General features: G+C 38.5%; 1 protein-coding gene across 1 annotated transcript in view; it reads right to left on the bottom strand.

Annotated features, from left to right (window-relative positions):
- Positions 1 to 794: 794 nt before the first annotated feature.
- The window catches only part of LOC117299788 (polypeptide N-acetylgalactosaminyltransferase 13-like), a 45404-nt gene continuing 19748 nt past the window's right edge, over positions 795 to 26450 (bottom strand). Inside the window, exons 4-11 of the mRNA XM_033783305.1 lie at positions 11167 to 11333; positions 10496 to 10703; positions 9115 to 9285; positions 7755 to 7872; positions 6724 to 7041; positions 5919 to 6017; positions 3970 to 4101; positions 795 to 3075 (exon numbers count right to left, since the gene is read on the bottom strand). Of these exons, the coding sequence (XP_033639196.1) occupies positions 2932 to 3075; positions 3970 to 4101; positions 5919 to 6017; positions 6724 to 7041; positions 7755 to 7872; positions 9115 to 9285; positions 10496 to 10703; positions 11167 to 11333 (1357 nt within the window). The 3' untranslated portion in view covers positions 795 to 2931. The remainder of the gene's footprint in view (positions 3076 to 3969; positions 4102 to 5918; positions 6018 to 6723; positions 7042 to 7754; positions 7873 to 9114; positions 9286 to 10495; positions 10704 to 11166; positions 11334 to 26450) is intronic.

Raw genomic sequence — 26450 nt, 5'->3', positions numbered from 1 at the left:
TAATTACTTTCACAGCCGTGCTGCCAGCCAAACTACCTCCATCAGGGTATATATTGTACTCTGATCAAGACTTTTCAAAACCAAATGGGATATGGATATGAAATCAGGAGAGCTTGGGGTGACAATGGTTCCTTCCTTATCAGGGTAAATGTTTTACATTGATTAAGACTGTATACCCAAAAAGGGATATATATAATATCAAATCAGGAGAACCTGGGGTGAAAAATGTCATCCTTTGCCCAATCTTAACTATCCCAATGGAGGTATATTTCTTCTTCTTTAAAACACTTGTCTCTCAATGAGAGTATATATCAACAAGTGCGCACTTTCATTTTATTTCTACCGCCATGTTTTTTTAAGTAGGGTCTATAATTGACGTGACTGGTTGAATAACAAAATGTACACTTGAGTTGCATTCTTAAGATGTAGTCACTTTTCCAAACAAACTTCAAATTAAACAAGTCTCATTCACCGTGTAGGTTACATACAGGTGCATGTATATCAAATTGTAAACTCAATAATTATTCTGCTAGTATACATAATTTTCTTAAAACTGAGGCTGATTTCACAAAGTTAAGATTGATCTAAAAAATAATAATACCGAGTTCTTATGTAGCGCTTTATCACTTCCTAGGGGCATATCAAAGCACTCAGTATTTTTTCTTGCAAGGTTTTGTGTAGCTACGTTTTAAGGTCAGGGACCTTGTTCCTTTATTGACCTAATTTACCTGACGTCATCATCAGAATAATCTTGGATGCGCCATTTTGGTGGTCAATGTCAACGTGTGTTATTCAGTGAAGTGCGCCTGTTATTCAGTGAAGTGCAGCGTTTACACGTAAACCTATTGACCACCAACATGGTGAGCGTGACATCACTCGCCTCGTGTGACGCACATGCAAGGGGTCAATAGGTGCTGTGGCGAAATATGCTGCCAATCAAACCAGGAACATCGGGTCGAACCCCTTCTAAACTAGCTGTGTATTAACCTCAACTTCTTAGCAAAGTAAGATGTCACTATACAAATCACTAACTCATTTTAAGATGAATCTTAGGGTTTTATGAAATCGAGCCCAGGTCCAACATTTGGGATACATCCTAAACATTTCAGGGTCGGATTTATTGGGATTTTTTGGAGCTGGACCTTGCCGGATTTTTAAAATACAATTTGTGACTGGTTTCCTGCTAAAATGTGCTTAGCAGAAATTTGTTAAGCAATTTTTGTTTCTGCTTTAGCAGCTCTACAAAAACTGGCTCCAGGAGATGCCATAAATTAATGTTGGAAAATACATCACATAATAGTAAGAAGGCAACACTGGTAAATACATAGTATTGTGTAACAAAGCTGGCCACAAAAATAATAAGGTCTTGCAAATTTTCTTAAAACAATGTGAGGACACGAAACTTGGGTTGAATTGGATTTATTGGACCGGGTGGATTTCACAAAGAGTTGAGACTATTCTTAGTTCGAGTAAGGACAAGTTACTTGTCCTAACTTAGGACTAGCCTTAAGTTTTTAATATGTTCTATTTATTTGCTTACTGTTTAGTTTCTTGTAAAGCGCTGTGGTACCTTGTGTAAGAGCGCTATATAGATGTCTCTTATTATTAATGTGTGTCAGGCGACTTGCATTAAAAAAAATATATAAAAAAAAATCTAGGACTAATCCTTAGTTAGGACTAGTCCTAGCTCTTTGTGAAAATGGACCCCAGGCATTGTGTTTCTTAGGTGCAGACGTTATAAGAGAACAATAGACCTTTCTCCTGTTGTTGATAAACAAACCAGCTGGTTGGCATGCATGGCCGAATATAAGAAAAACATTCAATCGTGTTCTTTCAATCGTGTTAACAGATGTTGTGACCAAAGTCAACATTTATGCAAATTAAAATAATAACAAATGATTGGTTGATTTGTTTTCCAAAACACTCTGCACTATTTAGTTTGAAAAGTTGTGTACATTTTTTTTACAAACTGTTGCAAATCTGCTTTTGCTTTGCATTCATGACTTCCCTTAGTTTACCAACTTTTGGTCAGCAAAAACTTGGAAGTGGCTTTGCAATAGAACGGTATTAAGAGTAGGCCTAAATATGAGGCTTTTGTCCAGATAGTTTCAACTAGTTTTGGTTTTTCTTCTTTCAGTGTTATTGCAAGAGTCAAGGAACCAGACTTATTTCATTGCAGAATAATAAAACTGGTGCTTTCGGCTACAGGACAGGTATGGTTGCTGGGAGCTTCAGCAAGATTGAAGAATGGGTCTTTTGAGCAACCCTGCTATAGCAACGTCTGATGCTACTCATTCAAATATGGCCAAACTCAGATTTTCAAAACGTCAGCTGCTTCAAAATTTGAGAACTCAAATACAAAGATTTTAAGAAAAAGTGGTGGGCTTAACAAAAGAAGTAATATTGCTTCAAGAAGTCTTTCTGCTAAGCAGAAATCAGCAGGGAACCCCAATGACAAACCTAAGACATCACATGACATTTTAGCTGGTAACCTGTATCTGGTAAACAAAACCTTTCGGTGAACTTTCCTTGAAGATTTTACCAAGTGATTTAAATTCATGAAATTAGGACCCAATTTCAAACAGCTGCAAAATAAGCAAAAATAAGCAGGATACCAGTCATCACAGATGGGACATCAGGAATGGTATTTTAGTTGATAACACTATTCTGGTAAGCACACTTTTGTTGTGATTGGCAAGTGTTTTGTGCTTAGCTCTATGAAAATTGGCCCAGAGCTTAGGTCAGAGCTTAAGCGTAAGCCTAATCCAGAGCCTAAGACAGAGCCTAACCAGGGTGGTTTAAGCCCAAAGTCATGCGTCAAAAAAACAGCTCAATATGAGATTGAATAAGAAAAATAGACTACTTGGTGGTTTTTTTTTGTGGCCAGCTATGTTTTATGATAAAAAAATATACAAAAAAGAAAAGAAAAAACTAGTTGCTCTTTTCCATCCAGTTGAGATTATTCATTTCCCATTTTTGTGATTTGTGGCCGCTGCAGGGTTTAGTAGTAGGCTCATCTTGTGCTTTGTCCGATAAGTCCAGGCAGAGTCCATTGCTGTGTTTCAACTCCTTCGTCTGGAAACAATAATATAAAAAAAAAAGGGAAAATCATTTAAAATATCTCTGACATTTTCTCAAATAATTGGATATTATTTTAAGGACTGTGGTTCTGATACTCCATGTCCAAGGCTGACAAAGAGGGCGTGTACAGTAGACACAGACTAAATTTCAGCTCAGTATTCTCCAAGCTCTATGTCTACGTCACAGACTGAAACAGTATAGTTGATCTGAAATGGTTTGCGGTAACACAATGTAGATACACCTAGATTTACATTTGGTTCTTGATGAAATTCTTTCTTTTTTGGTCAGATGCAAGGACTGAACTACATGCCCACAGAATGCATGCTCTAAAAGGCTTTTCATGCCTTTAGTCATAATTTTGTTTTTGATTAATCCAAGGGAAAAAATCAGAAAACCGACTAAAGTGGGAAGAATATCAAGGCGAAGCATAAACCTCTCTGCTGCATTAGTTCTGAAAACTTACACAGCTTGAAGATAATGATAGTAGAAAGCTTTACTTCAAATATTACTTACTGAGGTGCTGTAGTTTTTGAGAAATGAGTCAAACAAGTCACAAAATAATTTTTGTCTTAGGCGAAAATATTTTAAGCATTTAAAAACGTAATAACCTGTTATGGTATTGTACCATAACATACATGTACCATAACTGGTGAATATGTTTTTACATGCAAAAACTGAGACAAATTTTTTTTTTGTGACATTGTTTTACTCATTTCTCAAAAACTACAGCACCTCAGTAAGTAATATTTTAAGGGGAGCTTTCTACTATCATTTTCTTCAAACTGTGTAAGTTTAATGTAAATCTGTGGACATTGTGCTTTGTGATTAAAAAAGTACATAGACCCTTAAAAGACAGGGAACCAGTCTAGTTTATTGATAGTTACTTACCTCAGTATTGTAAGACCATTGTTGGTTACCGCCTTGAGAGTGGCAGCTCAGCATCATGATGGGTCCTCCTCTAGCTACGTCCAGACAAACGTCGTCGTGGCGGATTTCTTGTTGCTTCGTCAGAGCCCAGATCTGTTAAGGAGAGCCAATCATTAGACCCTTTACTCACAGCGTTCGGTAAACATCGGAGACTTACTTTATTGTTGATCACATGTCGTGATGCAATGGTTAGCCAGAGGTTGATTTCATAAAGGTGCCCATGAAGCATAATAATGTATTCAATCAACATGACATGAAATCTTAGTTCTGAATGGGTGCAGCGTCAAAAGAAGCTAGAGCCTTTTCCAAACCATGTCTTGGACTCGGGCTTCATCAATTATGAAGCAGCAAGTGTGCATTTTGCACAGTGTTTTCACATCAAAATGGAGCCTGGAACCTAGAGTCGAGATTTGGAAAAAGCCACTAGTCTTGTTCAACCTAATGAAGGGTGGTAGCATACACTAGTAAGTATGTGCTCCAGAAGCCAACCCCAGATATAAACCATGAGAGTGGAGACAGGGTACCATTCTAATGACTCTGATAAGAATTTGTTTTAAATGTTAGGCGAATCAAAATGGAGGAGTGCGAACTAATATTAAAAAAGAAAAATTTGCCACCACAGATATGAAATCCCAAGTACAACTCGATGTAAAAGCAGAAAAGCCTGGATGGTTATCATAAGTGCAAGGTCCGAGTGCGAATCACAAAGGGGAATGCAGTAAAACCAAAATCTTTACTAAAGGATTGATTGAAAAGGAAAACCCAGTAAGAGCCCAAAGAATGTACATCGCAATTTAACTGGTACCCTGCTTAGAAAATAGCCAGTTCTTGCAATTAGGGATCCAACCAAGAGAACAGGGCCCGATTTCATGGCTCCGCTTACCATCAACAAAGAAGCGGCTTGTGCGGACGCAAGGAATTTTGTGCTTACGTCAAGCGTGTTTCAAAGGTTAGTGGGGAACTTTGGCTTGTGCACGTGCATACTCCACCTTACTAGGCATTTTATGCACAGCTAGCGCAGAAATTCAGCACTACCAGGTAAGCGGCAAATGGGTGATCTCAAGAGTGGAATTCGGCGCTAAGCAGAGCCATGAAATTGGGCCCAGCTTACACCTGACCCTCCCTCAACCAACCTGAAAACGAGACCCTTTTCCGAAAAGTTTATGGGTCTGATGTCAAGAATATTTGCGCAGCATGTTGAGAAAACAATTGTAAGATCAGCAAGGAAAACTGGGACAAGAATATTTAAAAGAAGGAACAGTTTTGAGCATTGCGATTACTTGCGGGATATCTGGATGTCTGCTGGGCAAGATGTCTTGTATTGGGAAATTGTGGTTTGGTTTGGTTTTCATTTAGACAACTTTAGTTTAACGAGAATGTGAAAGGTCGCATTTTTGAGATATTGGATGATACCCATGCCTACATATGAAGGGGGTAACCCTGTTTCAGCCCCAGAAGTAGGTGGAAACATGCCCCTGGTGACAGTTTATTTGGGTCGGCAGTCCAATTCCGTTAGTGCAAAGCCCTCTCCTTGAAGTGGCCTTCTGACCTTGTGATATTAGGCGATATTTCACAATAATAAAACAAAAAACTACGTTACTGAAGATTATTTTTAGGGATTACGCAACATAAAACACGGAGTATTTTTTATAAACCTCAGCTTGGGTGCAGGCTCCAGCTGATTTTTCGAAACCCACACCACCTCGTGCAAAATACACGCAGCTCCAAAAATGTATAGGCCTGAAGGCCGGAGTCATACTCGCTGCATTTCCACTGCATACACAGGATACAGAGCCCAAGCCAGGGTCGCAGCCCGGCCCAAGGTTTGAGTAAGGCCCACGGAGAGAGAAACAGAAAACAAAAGCGGAAACTTTCTCTTTTTTTTGACAAGGGATCATTTTCAGACGTACCTGGTTGCCACCTTGGCCGTGACATCCAAAGAGACCGACTTTTTGTCCGCTGTCTTTCATCATCGTGTCGAGGCATTTGTTGTTTTGTAAATTGCGGATCTGGATAGAACAAAAAAGATAAAATAAATCCAATTACAACCAACTATATTTTATTTCAGTTTTATTCTGGTTGTGAAGCCAAGTACTCAGAAAAGCGAATTTTAAAACTGAACTAGCCAAGAACCCGATGGAGAGAAGACAAGGAAGGAAGTTTCAGTTTTAGATATGGGAGGAAAATGCAAGAGAATTATTCCAGGGATAACCCAGGCAGTCAGGTAGGGACTGATAACACAATGCCATCTTAACCCAGTAGTGATTTGAACCGGGTCCTAGAGGTGGAAGGCAAGGAAAGATACCACTGGACCAACTCAACCGCCCCTAAGGCATCAAAGAGTATGCACAGGAAGACTGGACAAACAAATGTACACAGATTTACACATAATACACAAGGTATAAAGTTGGTCATGGTGGAAAAATTAATTTTGCCAGAAACGCTTTAGTTTTTGAGAAAGGAGTAAAACGATTAGATTTGAGACTAAAACCAGACATTTGAAACAGTGTTATCTTATCAATGTTTCGCAAATGCCTTTAAAGTGTTTTATATTTTTTTATTCTGAATCTAAAGCAGGAGCCCGATTGTTTCAGGATTGCATAACTTCAACAAAATAAAATATTTGGTATTTGTAAACACATTTTGTATGCAGCCTCCGACCCCATCCACACACCGTACCCTTGTAACAAATACTTGACAACAAATATTGCTTACCTCCCCCATAGATTTGTAGTCCACCGGCCACGATGATTCCGGATAAACGTTCTCCAGATACCATTTGAAACTCTTGCACTGCAACTTCTCTCGAAGCTGCAGCCGATCCGTCAAATCTCCTGGGTCGGTTTTAGCGACGACGGGAGAAATCCGGTAGTAGAAGTGTTTGTACTCGTCCAGCCACACCTCTGCGAGACGCTTGTTGTTACGGTTGACGTAGTTGGTACCCGGCGGGAAGTGGTATGGGGACTTCTTCCTGAAGACGTGACCAACGTGGGAGCAGGGCACGAATTCCAGTTTTCCACCACACATCCAGAGCTTTTGGAGATACAAAAAAATACATCAAAATTTGTACAACTGCTGATGCTAACATTTCAATTCATTTTGCTTTTAAAGGCAGTGGACACTATTGGTAATTACTCAAAATAATTACCATCATAAAACCTTGCTTGATTACGAGTAATGGGGAGAGGTTGATAGTATAAAACATTGTGAGAAACAGCTCCCTCTGAAGTGACGTAGTTTTCGAGAAAGAAGTAATTTTCTACAAATTTGATTTCGAGACCTCAAGTTTAGAACTTGAGGTCTCGAAATCAAGCTTTAGAAAGCACACAACTTCGTGTGACAAGGGTGTTTTTTCTTTCATTATTATATCGCAACTTCGACGACCGATTAAGCTCAAATTTTCACAGGTTTGTTATTTTTTGCATATGTTGAGATACACCAACTGTGAAGACTAGTCTTTGACAATTACCAAAAGTGTCCACTGTCTTTAAGGGCCATTCAGAATTGTCAATAATGAACAATTTGACCAATTCCTGGTTACACCAGGAAAAGACATTGAACACAACTGTTGTTGGAGATCTTTGATCTGAAATATCTGGTTCATTTGAATCTTTGTTTTTCAGTGCATAGATAATGTATTGAAGCCATTCAATATTTAAAAAGATTTGGTGCAGATGGGTGGGTTTGTCAAAACGATTTAAAAAAAAAGAATTGACTAACTAATCGAAAAGGATAATATCTTATACCTTAAAGGATAGTTCCAGGTTCTCACCACCCCAAATGTTGAACCCTGGGTCGTACAGACCCAGTTCTCTAAAATAGCTTTTATCGATTGCAAATAGTCCTCCCGCCATTGTAGGTGACCTGAAGACGAAAACAAAAAACTTGAACATAGTTTGTTTTTCTACACATTTTCGTAACAATAATTGTGAAATATACTTATACTTTTACAATGGTGTTGAACTTGTTCTCTGAACTTCAATCAAGATGAAGTAAGTGTAAACCAAAAGAAAGATTATTTTAAACTAATAATGTAGCACAAAGAAGTAAATTTTAGCTGAAATGGGTGACCCCCCCCAGTCAATTTACTGTGCAATGCAATGACTACTGACGGGTTCTCAGTTTAGCTTAGCAAACTAAATTGTTGATAAATACCTTCTGCTGTGTAAAACAGCTCAATGAAATTGGACCTGAAGTAGAAAACAAGTGTGTATTGGAAACTTTTTTGACTCAATTTTTTGACTCCCAAAAATGACCGACGGTGTTAGTTCGCAAAGTAAAAGGAAAACCACGCAATTTCGAGGTAAATTTGTGTGGATCCTACTTTTAAAACATCTTTCTAACCATATGCATTTTATAACAAACGGTTACAAATGCTTTTCAAAGACCAACTCGACCTTTAACTTTCAAGAGACCAACTCGACCGATCCAAGGCAACGTGTTCCTTTAACTTTCAAGAGACCAACTCGACCACTCCAAGGCAACGTGTTCCTTTAATTTTCAAGGAACTCTCTGCAAAATCAGGGAGAGTAGGCGGCTCCGAACTTAGGAAAGCGATGACAGCCGAACTGGGCCCAATTTCATAGAGCTGTTTCAACACCAAAAGTATCTAAGCACAACAAAATTATGCTTACCAGATTATGGTTACCAGCCAAACTACATGTACCATGATACATGTCAGGGGACGATTTTGTCCAGCAACTTTGCATAATAGCAAGAAATTTAGACTGAACTTATTTTGTGCACACTGTATGCTAATATTGAGTAGCAAATGAAACACTTTGTGTAGCATTTTGCTCTGCTGTACGAAGGAAATCGTTCATTGCATGTACAATGTGTGACTGTGGTCGATTTTCACAAAGAGTTAGGACTCGTCTTATCTCGATAACTCGTCCTAACTTAGGATTAATCTTAAGGTCTGCATGCTACAGTGCAGAGTTGGGACTCGTCCTAAGGGCTAATATTAGTCTTAAGTTAGGAAGAGTTTTGTGAAATCGACGGCTGGTATCTTATTTCTGCTTAGCATCAAATTATTGAGCAATTTATTCCTGTTTAAGCAGCTCTAAGTGTGGACCAGAATCCTCGAGAATTTACTAATTTACTCACTGTATAGGCTCAGTGTTGTCTCCCTTGCGTCTCTCCTTCTCCCTGTGTGGGATGGGGTACCATTTGAAGAACAGCGACCAGCCGAAACCACCCATCTGAGGGTCGTTGCCGTGCTGGTACCCAAAGTTATCATCACTGATGACGTCAATGACTGGGCACACAGACGTCTTCCTGCAAAGAAAGAGATCAAACAAAACAGGTCTTTAAATGATGCCTTAATATTAAAGAATAAGATGTTATGGAAGGGGAAAAAGGAATACTGTCTGGCACAAAAGAACATTGCATAGCGATTTTAATTATGTGCCATAATTTGTTCACATAAATTCAAGAGTTATAAATTGTTGGCTCAGTGCTAAGATTGTTTATTGCAATTTCATGTCAGTAACGTTACTTCAGAGGGAGTCGTTTCCCACAATGTTTTATACTATCAACAGCTCTCCAATGCTTGTTACCAAGTAAGTTTTTATAAGTTAATATTTGTTTTGAGAAATTACCGAACGTGTACCTTCCCTTTAAAGCAGGCACGACGTTTGGTCATTGGGGAAAAAAATACAAAAATGTCTTTAAGTACAAGGGTCGACCCACATGAGCACGATGTAGGCTCTAGTCGCCCAGATTTTTCCAAGGGCGAAAGAAAATCAGAAATTTTGCCCTGTATATGTATGCTATGGGAGTTTATTGAGTGGGATGCAACCACAGACCAACATGTAAGTGGATCTACAGCCAAAGCGAACAGCGCCCTCAAACAGCTGCCCTCATCCAGCTGCCCTCATCCAGCTGTTCATCATAATCTAGGAATGATTAACGCTCAAAGAGTACAGCCAATCAATGACTAACCCAGAAACACGTTGCAGACTGTTTAAGGTCGGCTCAGCACATGCACGATCTGTGACTCTCCCACCACTTGATGATTACATACAATCACATGGAGATACTGTATTGACTAGATTGCTAGTCTTAGGGTCATCTCACATGAAGCAATTTACAAGCAACAAGTTCCAGGCAGTTAAAAAAAATGTAAAAAAAAACAATCTCTAATTTCTACATAATCCTCTTGGGGACAGTAAGATAGTGTTAGAAAAATGTCTGCTGTACTACAAAAGGGAACCTTTTAAATGTATGTAGCGCAATTGGTTCCCTCCAAGTTGCCTGTAAAAATTGCCTTGGGTGACATGACCTTTAGTCCCAAGACATGTTTTCATAATGTTCGGATACTGGCTGTTATTTTGAAAACGATATTGCAATCACATGAGATGTTGACTTAATTGGTAGTCTTGGTCTCAAGACTTTGTTACCATGGGAATCTAAGAATGTAAGAACATCCCCCTTGAGCAACCTCTGCCCCCTCCCCTACCCTAACACCCCCAAACCCTCCACATACCTGTCAGCGGCTATTCTAGCCAGCAGTGGCTCCAGCCATCCCTCTGTCACCTCACAATGGGAATCTAAGAATGTAAGAACATCCCCTTTAGCATCCTCGGCCCCGGTCATACGAGCTCGTATAAGTCCTGACCGCTCTGGCATCGTCTTAACACGAACCGACACTGGTAGTTTTGATACATAATCGGTTAATTTTTTTCCTAAATGCTCTATAAAAGAAAAGAAGAAACAAGAGCATAAGTAAATAAATAAGATTTATAAATCAGGCTTAATAATTAGAAACTACAAGCAAGTATTCTCAGATACCAGATGTCCGACTCCTTATAAATGTATCTTTGACCTTGCATTTATTTCACATGGAGATTTGCAGTCAATTCACATGTACATGAACACATACATACATAGTGAATCAAACAACACTACATCGTATACACCACATTATACACATACTCTTCACGCAGTAGGTCGAAAATACCAGCTGCCTCTACATCACCTTGGACCAATCATAACACAGCTATGGAAAGCTTACGTCACATGTATCCAATCAAAATCATTTTATCCAATGAAATCATTGGGTCTGTAAGACCAGTGCCTGTCTTTATCCTTGCGGATATAAAGACAGGGGACCAGTCTAGGGATAAACAAAAACTCTGGTCAAAGGTCAATATTTACCTTGATCGCTGGCATCGTCAACCAGGATAATTTCTGCGAGTAGATCAGGCGGTGACCGGTTGATTATACTGTGCACATTGCGTAAAAGCGTGCTCCAAGCTTCATTGTGGTAGACTAAAATGACGCTTGTTGTTGGTAATTTTTTAGGATATACTTTATTTGCGCACCTTTAAAGAAGGAAGAAAGATAAGATAGTTATTATAATTACGTTCATTAGACGAAAAGTGTACCTTTGGCTTTTGGAACCGTTTGATTGTTTTAATCCTGTGTAGATGTATACACTAAAACAAACATGTGAACATTTCATTTCAAAAGCTTTGCATTTTTTGAGATATTGGTCAACAATCTGGAGCGAATATGTCCACACAGGAAGAATTGGAATACACAAACTGGAAAGCGTTACTGAAACTGTTACGCTTCTATCATTTCAAATTAATGATGCACTGGAAGATTAGCATGTTTTTTGTCTGTTTACGGTTAGCAGCACTATGAAATTGAAATTTGGCAGTAAGCACAAAAACGGCCATTAATTAAGCATCTCTATGGCATTGGACACTGGTCTAAACAGGGTCTCTCATAAAAATAAGGGTTTTTATTATTCTGTATCCCTGATGCAAGACAAATTTAATTTACATCCATTTAATTATAACTTGATAAATTAAATTTACAGTAAAATGTTTTGGTAAAGTTTTAACCATTTTATAAAAAGAGGCAGCCTGGAAAGATATTTTTCGCTCAGATTCAAAGCCCCATAAAAACAAACCTCAATTTATTTATTCATTAATTTGGTTTAATTTTATCAATTAATACTGTATTTTAAAATATTTATCGAAAACAGCCGACTGCAAATTAAATATGATTCCGTTCTCAATGCCATTTATAATTTATTGTTTTTAATATTCTCACTCATTTTTATAACCACTTTCAATTAACTCCTGTCTGAATTTTTAACAGCCACACCCTAACAGACTAGGCCCGTTTGCTTAAACACATTGCCCAAATTCTCCTATATCATTCAGAAGTAGACACGGAAATTATGATTGGATTTTACTCATCTGTTATTGAAAGTGCTGTTGCTCATGACTGTAAAGTTTGGTACAATGGAGCAAGAAAACAACATACCGGTAAAATGGAACGGGTTGTGAAACAAGCATTGGCAATCGTAGGGATAGACATAGACCTGGATGAAATTTGCAAAGAAAGGTTTTCATTTAAAGCAGAGACAGTCAAGACTGTAAAGTTTGGTAAAAATGGAGCAAGAAAAAAAAGATACAGAGTGAAACAGGTTGTGAAACAAGCATCGGAAATCCTATGAATGCATGAATGCACATAGACCTGGATAAAACTTGCAAAAAATAAAGGATCTGCATGTATATAAAGCAGAGACAGTCAAAAGTAACTTCGACCATCCATTAGGCAAATTATTCATCAGACTAAGTAGTGGTATACTTTCCCTTTCTACTTGTTTACGTGGCCATGTTTGTTTAATTAATACAATAGGGGAAATCTTAATAATCAATAACATTACAGATGTTACCCACAGATGGTGTCAAACCTTCACCCATGGAGGAAAGAACACAAACGTGTTTGCCACGTCGCGCTTATTGAACAGATTAAACCAATTTATTCGTCTGAGTTTACACAAGCACAGAAAGATTTTACACGCTTTTCTTGTCAGGGGGCATTATGTACAACACAGTACATTGGAAGGGGCAAGTTTTTTTAACACCATGTAGAGTTTTCTTACATTGATAAAGTTTTGAATTACCCTTAATGGAAATTAAATGAATATGTGAGAGGAGAGGCTAACAGCACACATGAACACTCTCGGCCAATTACAGTTAATAAAATTGAAGTGAAAGTTATAATTTTAAATATAGGCAAATAGAGTCAAAAGCATGAAACGGGTATAATTTACTGTTCTCATTTTATTTGGGAACTAAAGTTTTAAAATCTATTTGAAGAAACGTTGATCCATTGTCATACATAGCTTCACCGGCCTCAAATTATCCCCATGGCACTCAACAATAGCCGTGGTGCCCTGTGCTTTTGCTGCGGTGCCCTCTGCAAAGTTCCAATACAAATTTACATTTTCCTCAAAGAAGTGCCGATTACCGGAGCAAAATTGCCGTGGCCCTTAAAGAGCAAAGTTCAAGGCCTGATACATTAGACCACATAAAAAAAATTAATACGTTTAGCTAATTTTATTACTAGTTTTTCCAGATATAAGAACCAAAGGATTACCCCAAGGTTGCTGTACCCCTTCAAGAGTGAAGTTCAAGGCCTGCTTTCAATTTGCCAAGAAGTGGGAACTGGGAAGATGACAGATATTTCTTTACGATGATCCAGACAGGTGACAAATGAGTTAAAAGTGCAGCGACTGTCCCTCAATGGATTATCATTCTTTGGTTCATACATGGAATTAAATGATATTCAGTTGATACGCTTCGAACCTCACAGGAACCCTCGCTGTTAGTGACAGAATTGACTACATGCAGGCCTCGAATTAACTAACGGCACCCACAGCAATCGCTGTGGTGCCCTCTGCTTTTGCAGTGGTGCCCTTTGAAAAGTTCTAATACAAATTCTCCTCAAGCCCCTTATCAGAGGGAAATAGCTGTGCCCTTTCAAGGCCCTTTTCATGGCCTGTACATGTATATACATGTACAACATGTACAATCATGTACAACATGGTACTCCGTCAGAGTAGAATTTATAGCAAGAAAACTTCTTTAAAGGAACACGTTGCCTTGGATTGGACGAGTTGGTCTTTGAAAAGCATTTGTAACCGTTTGTTATGAAATGCATATGGTTAGAAAGATGTTTTAAAAGTAGAATACAGTGATCCACACACGGTTTTCCCTTTACTCTGCGAACTAACAGCCTGCCAGCCATTTATGGGAGTCAAAATTTTGACTCCCATAAATGGCCGACCGTGTTAGTCGACGAGGTAAAAGGAAAACCATGCAATTTCAAGGCATGTTTGTGTGGATCATTGTATTCTACTTTTACAAAATCGGTCATAAACGCTTTTCAAAGACCAACTCGACCGATCCAAGGCAACGTGTTCCTTAAAGGACAAAATCTACGCAGCAAAGTAGATAAAAAAAACATATGCCGTTACCACAAACTGAATTTTATATTATACTGTATTGTAAGCTTCTCTTTCCTGTGAATAGCACTTGGAGAAGTCTATGTTGGGGATCCTACATACATCAGTACATCAATTCATATTGGTTGATTGTGAAGGATTGAGGCAGTAGGGATCTTGTGTAACTCACATCGGTTGATTTTTAAAGAATTTAAAACCATTGGACACTTTCGGAACAGTAAAACAAAAAAAAGTTTACAGATTTACAAATAACCTACAGGGTTTACAGAAGGTAATGGTGAAAGACTTCTCTTGAAATATTATTCCTTGAAATGATTTACTTTTTGAGAAAACATTAAAACATTTATCAATTCTCGATATCGAGAATTACGGATTTATTTTTAACACATGTCATGACACGGGAAACGTGCGTAAACAAGGGTGGGTTTTCCCGTTATATTCTCCCGACTCCGATGACCGATTGAGCCTAAATTTTCACAGGTTTGTTATTTTATATATAAGTTATGATACACGAAGTGCGCGCCTTTGGACAATACTGTTTACCGAAAGTGTCGAATGGCTTTAAAGGAAGTTTCCTGGTAGGTACAGATCTGTAGTCCACCTCTCTGACCCAACAACCAAACTAGGCCACTCTTTAACCATCTCAAAAATGCAACCATCCATGTCCCTGCTGTCTGAATTGAATCCCCAGCTATAAATGTTTAAAAATTCATTTGATTTGTCACTCCTGCGATAAACTGTGAGCCTGGGTGTAGTGTTTCACTCGATTGTTTACATCTGTGAAATGTGTCTGGGAGTTGAAGTTGAGAGAGGTGGAGGGGGTGGAGTGGCCAAAGGTGTTTACAATCCATTCAGACTTCAGAAAGTTTCCAAATGTCTTTAAGAAATTAAAACTGACCTCGCCCTGTCAAAGATTTAATTTCAGACCTGCCAAATGTCATTTACAAATGACCTGCCAAATGTCATTTAAAAATGACATTTGGCAGGTCTGAAATTAAATCTTCCAAAAAAACACAACGAAAATGTAAGAGAGTGTTACTGGAAATTTAAATGCCAGCGATCATCAAACCAACCGACCTCATTCGAAGGATTTAAAACATTTACATTTAGTTGTAACATAGAGTTTCAGGATACTCCCAAGGATTTTCAAAACTGTAGGGAATTCTCATCTAAATTGTTGAAGTTTGGCTGAATTGGAACAATGTCTTCCGAATGTTTTCTACTTGGTGCCTGTCTTGGTTTTAAATGCCTTGATGTGCATTCTTGGTTTTAAATGCCTTGATATGCATTCCTGAGTATTTATAATGATTGTACATGTATCTTGATGATTTTTGTGAGATCAGTGATTTGAAAAAAAACATTTATAATATTAATAATTTTGTTATCTTTTTTTTCGCATCAGCCGAAAACTGTGTGTATCGACCAACAATTCATGAAAATCAGCCCATTGAGCAAGCTTGTGCATGGTGGGGGGGAACCCTGAGTTCTCAATGGTTCCACTACTACTTCCCGCCATTCCCTGTCCAATTGTTATGTTCTACACAGTACAGTACTTATAAGCCCTATTTATCAACAACCTGAACATCAATGATCTCTGTTCCCATGGCACATTATTTATGTAGCTAGGAATGTGAGAGGTTTTAGGGTCAGACGAGGTCCCCTCCTTAAGCTGTAACTGAACCCACTGTGGAAAAAAAATATAAAAATAAAAAGGGGGAAAATAATTGCTTTTTAAAGCTGCAGGACATGCCCGGCAGAAAATGTCTTTGCTAAGCAAACTAGCAGGGAACCACTTGTGCCCAATGTAAACTCAATGGCAGTGGACTGGTTACCATTCCCTGCAAAGCAAAATGTTTTTTTACACTAAGTAATTTGTTGTGCCACACTTCATGAAATTTGGTTCAAGATTGCAGCAAATTATCTTGCAGCAAATTATCTATTAAAGCAAAAATACAGTGGGACAAGAGTTGCACTAATGTATATTACATGGAATTTTGGCTGATAACCTATTTCTGTTGAGCAAGGTTCTTCTGTGCTGAACAAGGTACTTTTGTTCTTAGCAATTTGTTATTTAAAAACATTTTTGTTGTTGCTTTGGACCGAAATAAGAAATGTGTGACCTCAAAGTCAACTTTGACTGTCAAAGAGTAAATAAATTCACTCAAGAGTAAGCGCAAGCACAAAGTTGACAAAGAAGTCATGTGAGGACACCGTTATTGTCTGAATAGTTCCTTGCGCAAATTTACTCATGAAGGTGGTTCAATGTATGCGGTACAATGGCCAGGAGACTGTTTAGGGTTCACAAGGTCAACCTGTCAGAATGTGATGACTTCTAATCGTAAATGTGTAGAAATCCCAGATTTCCCCTGTCATCTGAACATGGACGCTGTGGCTGAGTATAATTTGTGAAGACGCTTGGTGTCCTGTTTTAAATAACTGAAGTGTTGCATCTTTGTGTTTATTTTTTAAGGCAGTGGTTTGGGGTTTTATTTTTCCCACGAAAATGTTATCTTAGCTTTCTGAATAAGTGAATAGATCCCTTCTCTCGAACAAAGGAACCAGGAAAAGTTCACCGATGTTTTCTGAAGAACTGAATTGAACCGTTTAAACAATCTGTTAGAATTTCCCATAACGATTCTTTTTTAGTGCAATAAATAAATTTTGGATTAGTTCATTGGCCATTCTTGTGTGTCATGCGTACAAATATGTGCGTTTTCATTGTTTCCTCAACGGTAACGGTTAATGTCTAAGACGGCGGCTGGATGGCGATAACACACAAGGTCTTATTTGTTAAGGGGAAGGTATGCATTTGGTCATCACTCTAACAATTTATGGCAATAGAAACTGTTGACTAAAAGCCTACAGCAGCTTTTGATAGTATTCATCATTTTGAGAATCTTTTCACTTCTAAGAAGTATGGTTTATGGAAAAACATATCAATTTTTATCCAACAAATTTTGAAGCCCAGAAGCATTACTGACAGAACCCTCTCTCAGATTGTGCACTCAAAGTATCGATTGGTCACCCTATTGGACATGATGGTTCCAGATTGTCAGCGATATTTCAAAAACGTGACAACCTTTTAATAATAAATTTTCACAGGTTAATTTTATTGTACATAACAGTTCGAAAAGTACTCTTTCCCTTTAAATATATCTTCATTCTTTGAGGCAAAATATTTTTAAAAGCTAGGAAGACCTAGGAAATCTTGCACAAATATTGACAGCTCAGAGAGGCATAACAAAACTACACCATTGAACAAATAATTTGGTGCATTGCTCATGTTAAGTGGGTTGGCTCATGGGATTCCTGTGTGTCCAAAACAACAACAATTTGCTGAAAAAACCTGTCATGATTAGTCAGAAGAAGGGGAACTCCAGAGAGTTGTGTGGGTCCTCCAGGACTTAACAGGGAAAAGGCCAAATACACAGAACATGTTTACGTGTTTTCTCACTGGGGGCAAATTGACGGAGCTGATGTTTTTATTATAGCCGGGGGGGGGGGGGGGGGCATTTGAATTATAATGGTGTGAACCATACTGCCTCTCCCATATTATGATTATTTATTTCCAGACCCGTTTTTGAAGTTTTTAAATTATGAGACACATTTATGTAACAGCTTGTAAGGGTTTAGCAATCAGCACCCACTGCAAGAAACATCGGGGAAAAAATCCCTTCTCTTGGCAAAATGACCGTCAACTTTACAAGCCCGGTTGGCTACTTTTTGTTAAAGTTTAAGTGCTAAGCCTGCTAATGTGATCCCCTTGGTCATTCTAAATGGTTTCAGTATGACTTTTGTGAATGAGTTTGATCTGAAGTCCACCCCTCCCAAAAAGGAAGAAAAAAATATAACAATTTGTGTGTGCATATCAGCCTTAATTCATGCGTATCGGCCCGAGAACACTGGTATTTGTTTGAACTATTTATGAGTGACCTTTCAGACTACACCCCCCCCCCTTCCCTCAAATCATGACCAAACCAGGGGTGGATTTCACAAAGGGAGTCCTAACTTAGGACCAGTTCTAGGCAATGCTAAGAGATAGGACTGGTCCTAAGTTAGGACCAGTAACTCATCCTAACTTAGGACTGGTCCTATCTCTTAGCATTGCCTAGGACTAGTCCTAAGTTAGGACTACCTTTGTGAAATCCACCCCTGTTCATACTTTAATCAAGTAGTGTATCCAACAACAGCAAAACACAGTGTGTAGTACCGGTATATACAAATCAACTTCACCCTTTCGATTTAAACCACCCGAATTATTCAACAGCAAAGTCGTGAAAGTTTATAGATCGCACATTTGTTATATTTTCTCGTTGCCCCCCCCCCTCTTTCTGTTAGTGCAACTATAACATCCATCTGCATCAAGCGTTTGACAGGACTTCACACTGCATATTGAGGTAAGCTAATCCAGGGCAAGCTGACCGTAAGGCAACCGTCCCGAGGGCGCCATTGATGGGGCAATGACACCATCTCAGCTGGTGTAGATCATCTAGTGTTTCGTCCCCCCCCCCCCAAGAAAAGCGAGCGCCCATCACTAACAGATGGTGGACAGGAAAAGACAAGTCTTTGAATTCATTACAGGCAATGTTACGTTATAAATGATCTAACTAAAATTATAAAATAAGAAATGCTGAAGGCTGAAGTCCGCCAAAGACCCCTGTCGAAAAGGGAAAACAAAACTTAAAGGTCAAGAACCAGACACTATAATATGAAGGAGCCACCACACTTCAAATTTCCTTCAAGGCAAACTATACCTTTGGTTTTTGGAACCGTTTGATTGTTTAAATCATATTATGCATAATAATAATACAAAATTATGCGTTTTTTTTTTTAAATATCACCAACAATCTTGAGCGATTACATGCATGTTCTCGCACAAAGAATAAATCATAAATGTAATACACTATCTGAGTCAATTTTCTGCAGGAAACGATTCTCAGATTGAAAATCTTTCTCTAAAACCCAATTTACTAGTCTACGAAGGTTTTTAAAAACTATAATGAAAAATAAGAGATGTTAGTTTGCATCGGAGATAAAGGATATTAATTTTGGTTTTTACCCATACACCGATGTGTGTTAGCACTGTATACTCAGTACTTTCCCGAGTCCGGTGAAAAATATCACAGGCATGTTACTCGGGTGGGATTCGAACCCACGACCCTTGCAATTCTAGAGCAGTGTCTTACCAACTAAACCACCGAAGCAGCCGGTAGCTAGAGGCAGTGCGAATCCTATGTTTTGGTAGCGAGTACCGCAACGATGTGTGTTAACACTGTATACTGGGAAAGTACTGAGTATACAGTGCTAACACACATCGGTGTATGGGTAAAAAAAACAAAATTAATACTATGAAATAGCAAATAAAACAGCTGGTGCAAATTGCTTACTAACCAAAATGACCCATTTTCATAGATCTGCTGAAGCAGAAAAACATAAGTTTTCTGCTTAGGAATTAGGACAAATGTGCAGGATACCAGTCAAAAATGGTGATGTCACTGAATGTTGGCTAGTAACCTTAATCTGGTAAGCATTGTGCTTAGCTACTTTTTGTAGTTAAGCGATGTAAACAGCACCACAAAATTGGGCCCTGGGTCACAAAGGGCTAAGGTTAACCTTTAACTGTACTATGTATTACTCTTAATTGCTAAGCAATACAAATCACTATGGCAATATCAACAACTCATCTTTATGCATCATAACATTAGAGCTTTGTGTGAAGTCGAGCCCTGTGGTTATAAATGCAAATAGTGGCCCATTATTTCCAAGCCATCTTTCTTGAAGGCTGACAAGTTAAAAAGTAACTTGCTAACAGAGAATAAATTGCCAAGTTAAGTATGATGTCACCACACAAATCACTATGGCAATATCAACAACTCGTCTGGTGAATCTTAGTGCTTGCCCTTTGGTTATAAGCAAACATTGTTACTAATGGCCCAATATTTCCACCCTAGCAGAGTCTTACTCTAAAGGTAAACAAGTTAAAAATTAACTCGCAAACAGGGAATATTCAGTCAAAATCTCTCGAGGCAAAAACAGTTCAATCCTAACAGAGTGTTTCTCTTAGGCTTACCAGTTAAAAAGTAACTGGCAAACGTGCATCCACCCGTTATGCAGGCTTGTACAGGGAGAACCTTGAGTAACCGCATGACATCACATTTTGTGTGTACTACAATGGGGTCATGCCAATTCTATCCAGCGTAATCTACACGCGGTCCTTTCTCTATGCTTTAAAACAGTATGATTCAACGAGCTGAACGTAAATTTATACTCATATCCTGAATACTGTTATTATGTCATATCTTTTCCTTACCAGCCGGCAGAGCTTGATAATTATTAAAGGGGACCTATTTGACTTAAATATAACAGCAATACATTTATAATCTCAAAGCGCTTATCATTATTTCGGATGGGACGTAAAGCCGTTGGTCCCATGTGTTGTGTAACGCATGTAAAAGAACCCAGTGCATTAATATTGAAAAGAGAACTTGGGGGTTCGCCCCGGTGTTCCTGGCTGTGGCTGCTTTATGCGCCGTAGCACCTTGTAAACCCTTATAAGGTGCTAACTAATTGGGTCTCAGAATTCATCACTGCAATAACCTATCTTTCTGAAAGTTTGTATATACTCAGCGCCTTGAGTACCTTGTTTGGTAGATACGTGCGCTATATAAGACTTCGATATTGTTATTATTGTCTATTTCCAGACAGGGTTTTGAAATTAAGAGTCCCATGTAACACCTTTTTAAAAGGTGTTGCAAAGCATTCACCAGACACTGAAAGAACCACTGGGCAAACCTCTTCTCTTAGCAGTTAGTTTATCTGGGTTCTTATACATGCATTACACAAGACAGGTGACCAACAGCTTTACATTTCATCTGAAGGACGCAGCAATTAAAGTGTCTTGCTTTTAGGAGTAGACACAAGTGTGAAAACTGGAACTCAAACCAACACTCTGCTGATCAGAAACGCCAGAGCTTGAGTCCAATGCACTTGACCATACGGAAATGGAAATGGAAATTTTGTTCGACCAATGATTCAGGCAACTGCAGTTTGTCAACAACAACAACACAAAAAGAGGAAACGTGGTAGCCACAGCAATCTCAGTGGTCAACTGGCCAACTGCAAAGACAACACCCAAGGATCAGTCAAAGTTCTTTCCGAGTGGTCCGGCTGGCTAGTAGTTCAGTGTTTAAAAGCATCCCTATTTTATATAGACTCATATACAAGTATAGACTTGTGTAAGTAAAACGCTGCTGACCAGTGAAATGACAAGCGAACTGGTCCTGCTGACTAACACGTTACAGGCACGACAATATATTTTTGCTTTGGAAAAGTGTAGGAATATTTTACCGGGTGGGTACAAAGGCGACCTACATACATACACATGAAGTATGCTCAAATATACATTTCAGGATATTTAATCAGTTTTTCAGATTTGTCCAAGAAAACACAATTGGAAAACAGACTTAAGTAGGAAGAATGTTATGCCTGTGGCTAGTGACCAAACAATTCAAGGGCAAACCCTCCAGCAGTAAGACTGTGGTTTTTACAATATTCAATGAAACGGTTGAGAAACAAGAACTGAGTAAATCAGCTGCGCAGCTAAAATGTGGCACACATTTGCTTCAGTTCACTTTGAAACACAATATCAATCACCGGGACAACTCATCCTGTATTATTCAAAATCATCAATCAGTGAAGTCAGGAAATCAACTCGTTATGTGGAACTAACAAATTTGTTACTTGTGTTAAATCTAAGATCTTGTCACGACAACAAATGACAACAAATCAAAATTTAAAAAAATGTAAATTTAGACTCGCAACTTTCCTCCAAAATAGTTTGCACATTTTCTCCCGTGATTCCTGTCAGTATTGTCAGACTTGAATTTTCACCTAATGCAACTTTTATTGTCGATATTGTATTCCATGAATCAACAGGAACAAAAAAGCATCCCAAAACGATAGCAAACAACTGGGTTTTAGAATCTTACTTTCATTTGACGTTTAAAAAAAATATAATTCTTTAATTTTTCTTGTGTTTACTGAAAACCAGACCTCGACAAGGAACAGAATCGAACAGAACTTAATTAAGTTCCCTTTAAACTCAAGAATTCCGAGGCAGGAAGTGGAGAATTTACTCTGCAAATCCTCCAGTTTGTTTGTGTCTATACCGCTGGCCAACATGAACACAAGTAAACTGCTACGCTACACTACGCGTACACCACACCACTCAATGGCATGGTCCAATCGCCCTATCAGTACAAACAAATTATGTAAACATTACGTTTTAAGTTTGAAAGTGTCAAAACGCATCTTCTATACTGAGCCAGCTGGACAAGTTACCTTTTCATTGACTGGTCTGAAAGCACTTTCACTGTGACATGACTCAAATGAAATAAGGAAGATTTTCAACACTGACTCAAGCTGTGTTCCCATTAGCCTCTTTTTAGCACCGCAAATTTTCTGTAGAATGACAAAATTAAATCTAATGGGGACGCATGGCAAACTGACCTCCCTGTCAACTTACTGCGACAGTGATGTAAAACTAACAGGCGGAAAGAGGTTACGGAGCCACAGAATACTATCAGGGCCGCTAAAAAATTTCAACGGGAACAGCTACGCGCTGTAAACCTACCGCGACCACACTGTAAAACGTTATGCATTTGTTGTGGAATGTTAGTCCGTGTGGGAACGCACGGTAGAATCGCACCAAAGCCAGTCACGGTAACTTTCTGCTTGACAGCGGTTGAAGAAAAAGTGCACTGGGAACATGGTTGGACCACTTGGAGGGAAGGTTTGGTCCTCAGTGTATTTTAACCAGTCCTGCTGGGACCAGTTAGCTTTTCATACTGACTGGTCTGCCAGCGTTTTCACCGGACCACTTGGAGAGAATATTGACTGGTCTTCAGGTGTTATAACTGGCATTTAGCCAGCGATAGAACCCCCGCCAGGATTTAGACATGTGTAGTTCACAGGGAATTTCACTGTGTTTACAAATGGCAATGCGTGAGCCAGCCATTAGGAATGCAGTCACAGCATGCAGCTATTATGCAGTACATACAGTGCAATGGTTCAAGCAAGTTTTGTGATGAGTCGGTAATGTTTTGGGGTTTGAATTGTGCATCCTCTAGTGTCAACTTGTTGCCAATCCAGTGAGCTACTGACAGCAAAAACGGAGCTTTGATTCTGGAGTTGATTGGTGCATTACTAGCAAGTGAGGGCCAGTCCTGATACTTCACGGAGGCACTACCCCCATGCCCCCCTGGTCTTTGCCTTGGTGCCTTTGAAATGCCCCTGGGCAATTCCACGGTTACTCACGTTACGATTTTGATGTACTTTTGAGTTTCCTTGTGCTGTAATTGCTTTACTGAAAAGGCTTATTAACTGTTATCCCTATGGTAGTTAGAGTATACCCAGTCCAACTTAAGAACCAAAGATGACTTCCAGAAAATGTTGTATAGTATGATTCAAAAGACACACAAAATCGGTTACTCACGTTACATTTCCTGACATGCATAAAAAATAAGCGTGCTTTAATCAAAAAGTCTCCTCATACAAGCAATGTGTGGAAATTTCTTTTAACTTGATAAAAGACCCTGCCATGAGGCACAAATAGTAGGAGTAAAACAAATCTCCAAGAATCTTTAATTTTTTAGGAATCCATGAAAAACATGGTTACTCACGTTACAGTTACTCACATTACACAGCATGAAACACTGTAAGGGCAAGCACCAGCAAAGTTATCTTACCAAATTTTGACAGTCTTGTGTTTACAATAGAGTAGATAATTAGTTCTGCTAACAATAACAAGATCCCTACTTCTTAATTTGTTCTTTCTTGTACTTTTCTCACAAAATTGAACTTTCGAGCATGCTATGACAATGCAGTTTTTTTTATTGAACTCTACAACAAATCAAAAAGTTCTTAGAATTGGGTCAACACATCAAAAATGTTGCAGTTAATAACAAATAAAGGTACTGTACATGGCAAACCGACAGCTTTACTGAAAACTTGAAGTGGCCTCTGAACTGCAGGCGCATCCAGTTTCGCAACTAGCTTTTATTGAAAGTAGAAGATCTAATTTTGTGGGATTGGCCACGTGTAGTACAGTTTCCAGCCGGTCGCATCTTCTCGCAGATCCTTTTGCTTCTTACAGGAAGCAAAGCACAGGAAGCAAAGCTTCATTTGCCCTTTTTCTCTCTTTGTATTTCTACATTATGTGCCATGTGTCTTTCCTTGTAGTCAATCTATCTCCCAGTTTCTTTCAGTTTAGCTTCAAAGCACCTATGTTTCTCAGCATTTTAGAGTGGCATTTCTCTGAAAACAATAACAATAATATTAAATATATTAAATATAAATTATTTAATTACCAGTGAAATTTCAGTTCAGCTAATGGTATTATGGAACAGTCATTACTGGCTGTCTTAAAGGTTTAACGTCTTGTAGCCTAGATGTACATCAGAGTGTGAAATGAAGACCCAAACAAACGTATTGTATGTTCCTGAACATGTCCATGTATAATGTTACAATTATGAAAAATCAAATGGTAGGTCCTATGGATGACTTAAAAATTGCTCTATTTCTTATTGAGAAATTAACAAAACAATCTTACTAATAAAACCTACAGTATTTGTAAATCAAAAACATTTAATACTCACAACTTCTGCCAGGTTGAATAGATCACACAAGCCTCCAAAGTTTGACAACAGTTTGCATGCGCGTGTTATTTCCCATGTATTGCTCTTTAAACGGTGTGCAATGCATCATGGGTAATATTATGTTGCCCTCATCAGTTTTTAAAAGGGGTTATTTGCATACCCTTTTGTAAATAAGACATATTTGTGCACTCAAACATAATACCAGAGCCAAGAGTCTCCTCCTTAACTTGTTTATCATGGTTACTCACGTTACATTTTTGGTTACTCACGTTACAAAGTTACTCACGTTCAGTTTTCATCACCTCACCCAATAGTGGTGTTAGTGGATACATCATTAAGAACCCTATTTTTACATTTGAGATCACCAATAGAATTATTATTACAAGTGGCAAGTTTTAAAACTAAGAAAAACATTCACTATGAAAAAAAGGATCATATTTTGGTTACTCACGTTACACTACCCACAAGTGCTTTAAATATTCATTCATAAATTCCGCATGAAAATTGTCAAACAATTTTTTCTTTCAAATCTGAATGTTAGTGCCAGGATGAACTATAGGAAATAAATAATAAACCAGATTATCACTTAAAAGTAAATAAAATGGACAAAAAGCAAAAGTACCATCTTAACAGAACTTTTTAGTTCAGAACCATTTATCCACTTTAGAGGACATTTTCTTCAAGTGTATCGAAGACAATGTGATAAAGTAAAGTTGTTTCATAAACTTTGAACTATATGCTACAATATTTTATGGATGATGGCTTATAATTATGGATTTGAAATTTTTGGGCCATGTCAACTTTTCATGGAATTGCCCCCCTGTAGAAATTTACAATTTCCTCAAAGGGTGCCCTTTATCAAAGAGGAAATGCCTTGGTGCCCTTGTTGCTTGAAAAACTAGGCATACAGGCCTGGAGGGCGTACAATGTAAGTGCTGAAATAAAGTAAGGTTGCGATGTACCTTGCAATAAGGGATTACATTCAACATTGTAGGGGAAAAGTTTTCATTATCAGAGTGATTTTCAAACGTGTTTATCAAATCACGGCAAGTTTGCTTTACTTTTAGGGAACTTTCAAGAGAATCAGGGAGAGTGTTAGCACTGCAAGAGTCTGACTTCGGTCGAGTCTCAGTACAACACTTCAATATAAGCCCTGCTTCATTGATCAGACTATAGAGAAAGGACTATCAGACTGACACCAGGAAATCTAAGATCAATCTACTGATTAGTCTGCCCATTAAGATACATGTAGGGGGGGGGGTCTCTGCCTCAAGTGAAGTGATCTCTTATAACACAAGTACAGTGGTCCCAATATATATTTGGTTTGCGGTAACACCATGTGTGTATCTACTTGCCAGGTAGAGTTGTTCTTAGGGAACTGTCTTGCTTTATTCTACTGCCGTGGAGTAGATAATCGGAGGGTCGGGAGACTTCTCAGTTCTGAAAAGAACTGTCCTGTTTTTTAACTATTACCAGGGCGGATGGTATAGAAATAAGACTGGACTACTGGACGATGT

This window comes from Asterias rubens, chromosome 15 (assembly GCF_902459465.1).
Source record: "Asterias rubens chromosome 15, eAstRub1.3, whole genome shotgun sequence".
NCBI lineage: Eukaryota > Metazoa > Echinodermata > Asteroidea > Forcipulatida > Asteriidae > Asterias > Asterias rubens.
This window is presented reverse-complemented; position numbering and strand designations above follow the sequence as displayed.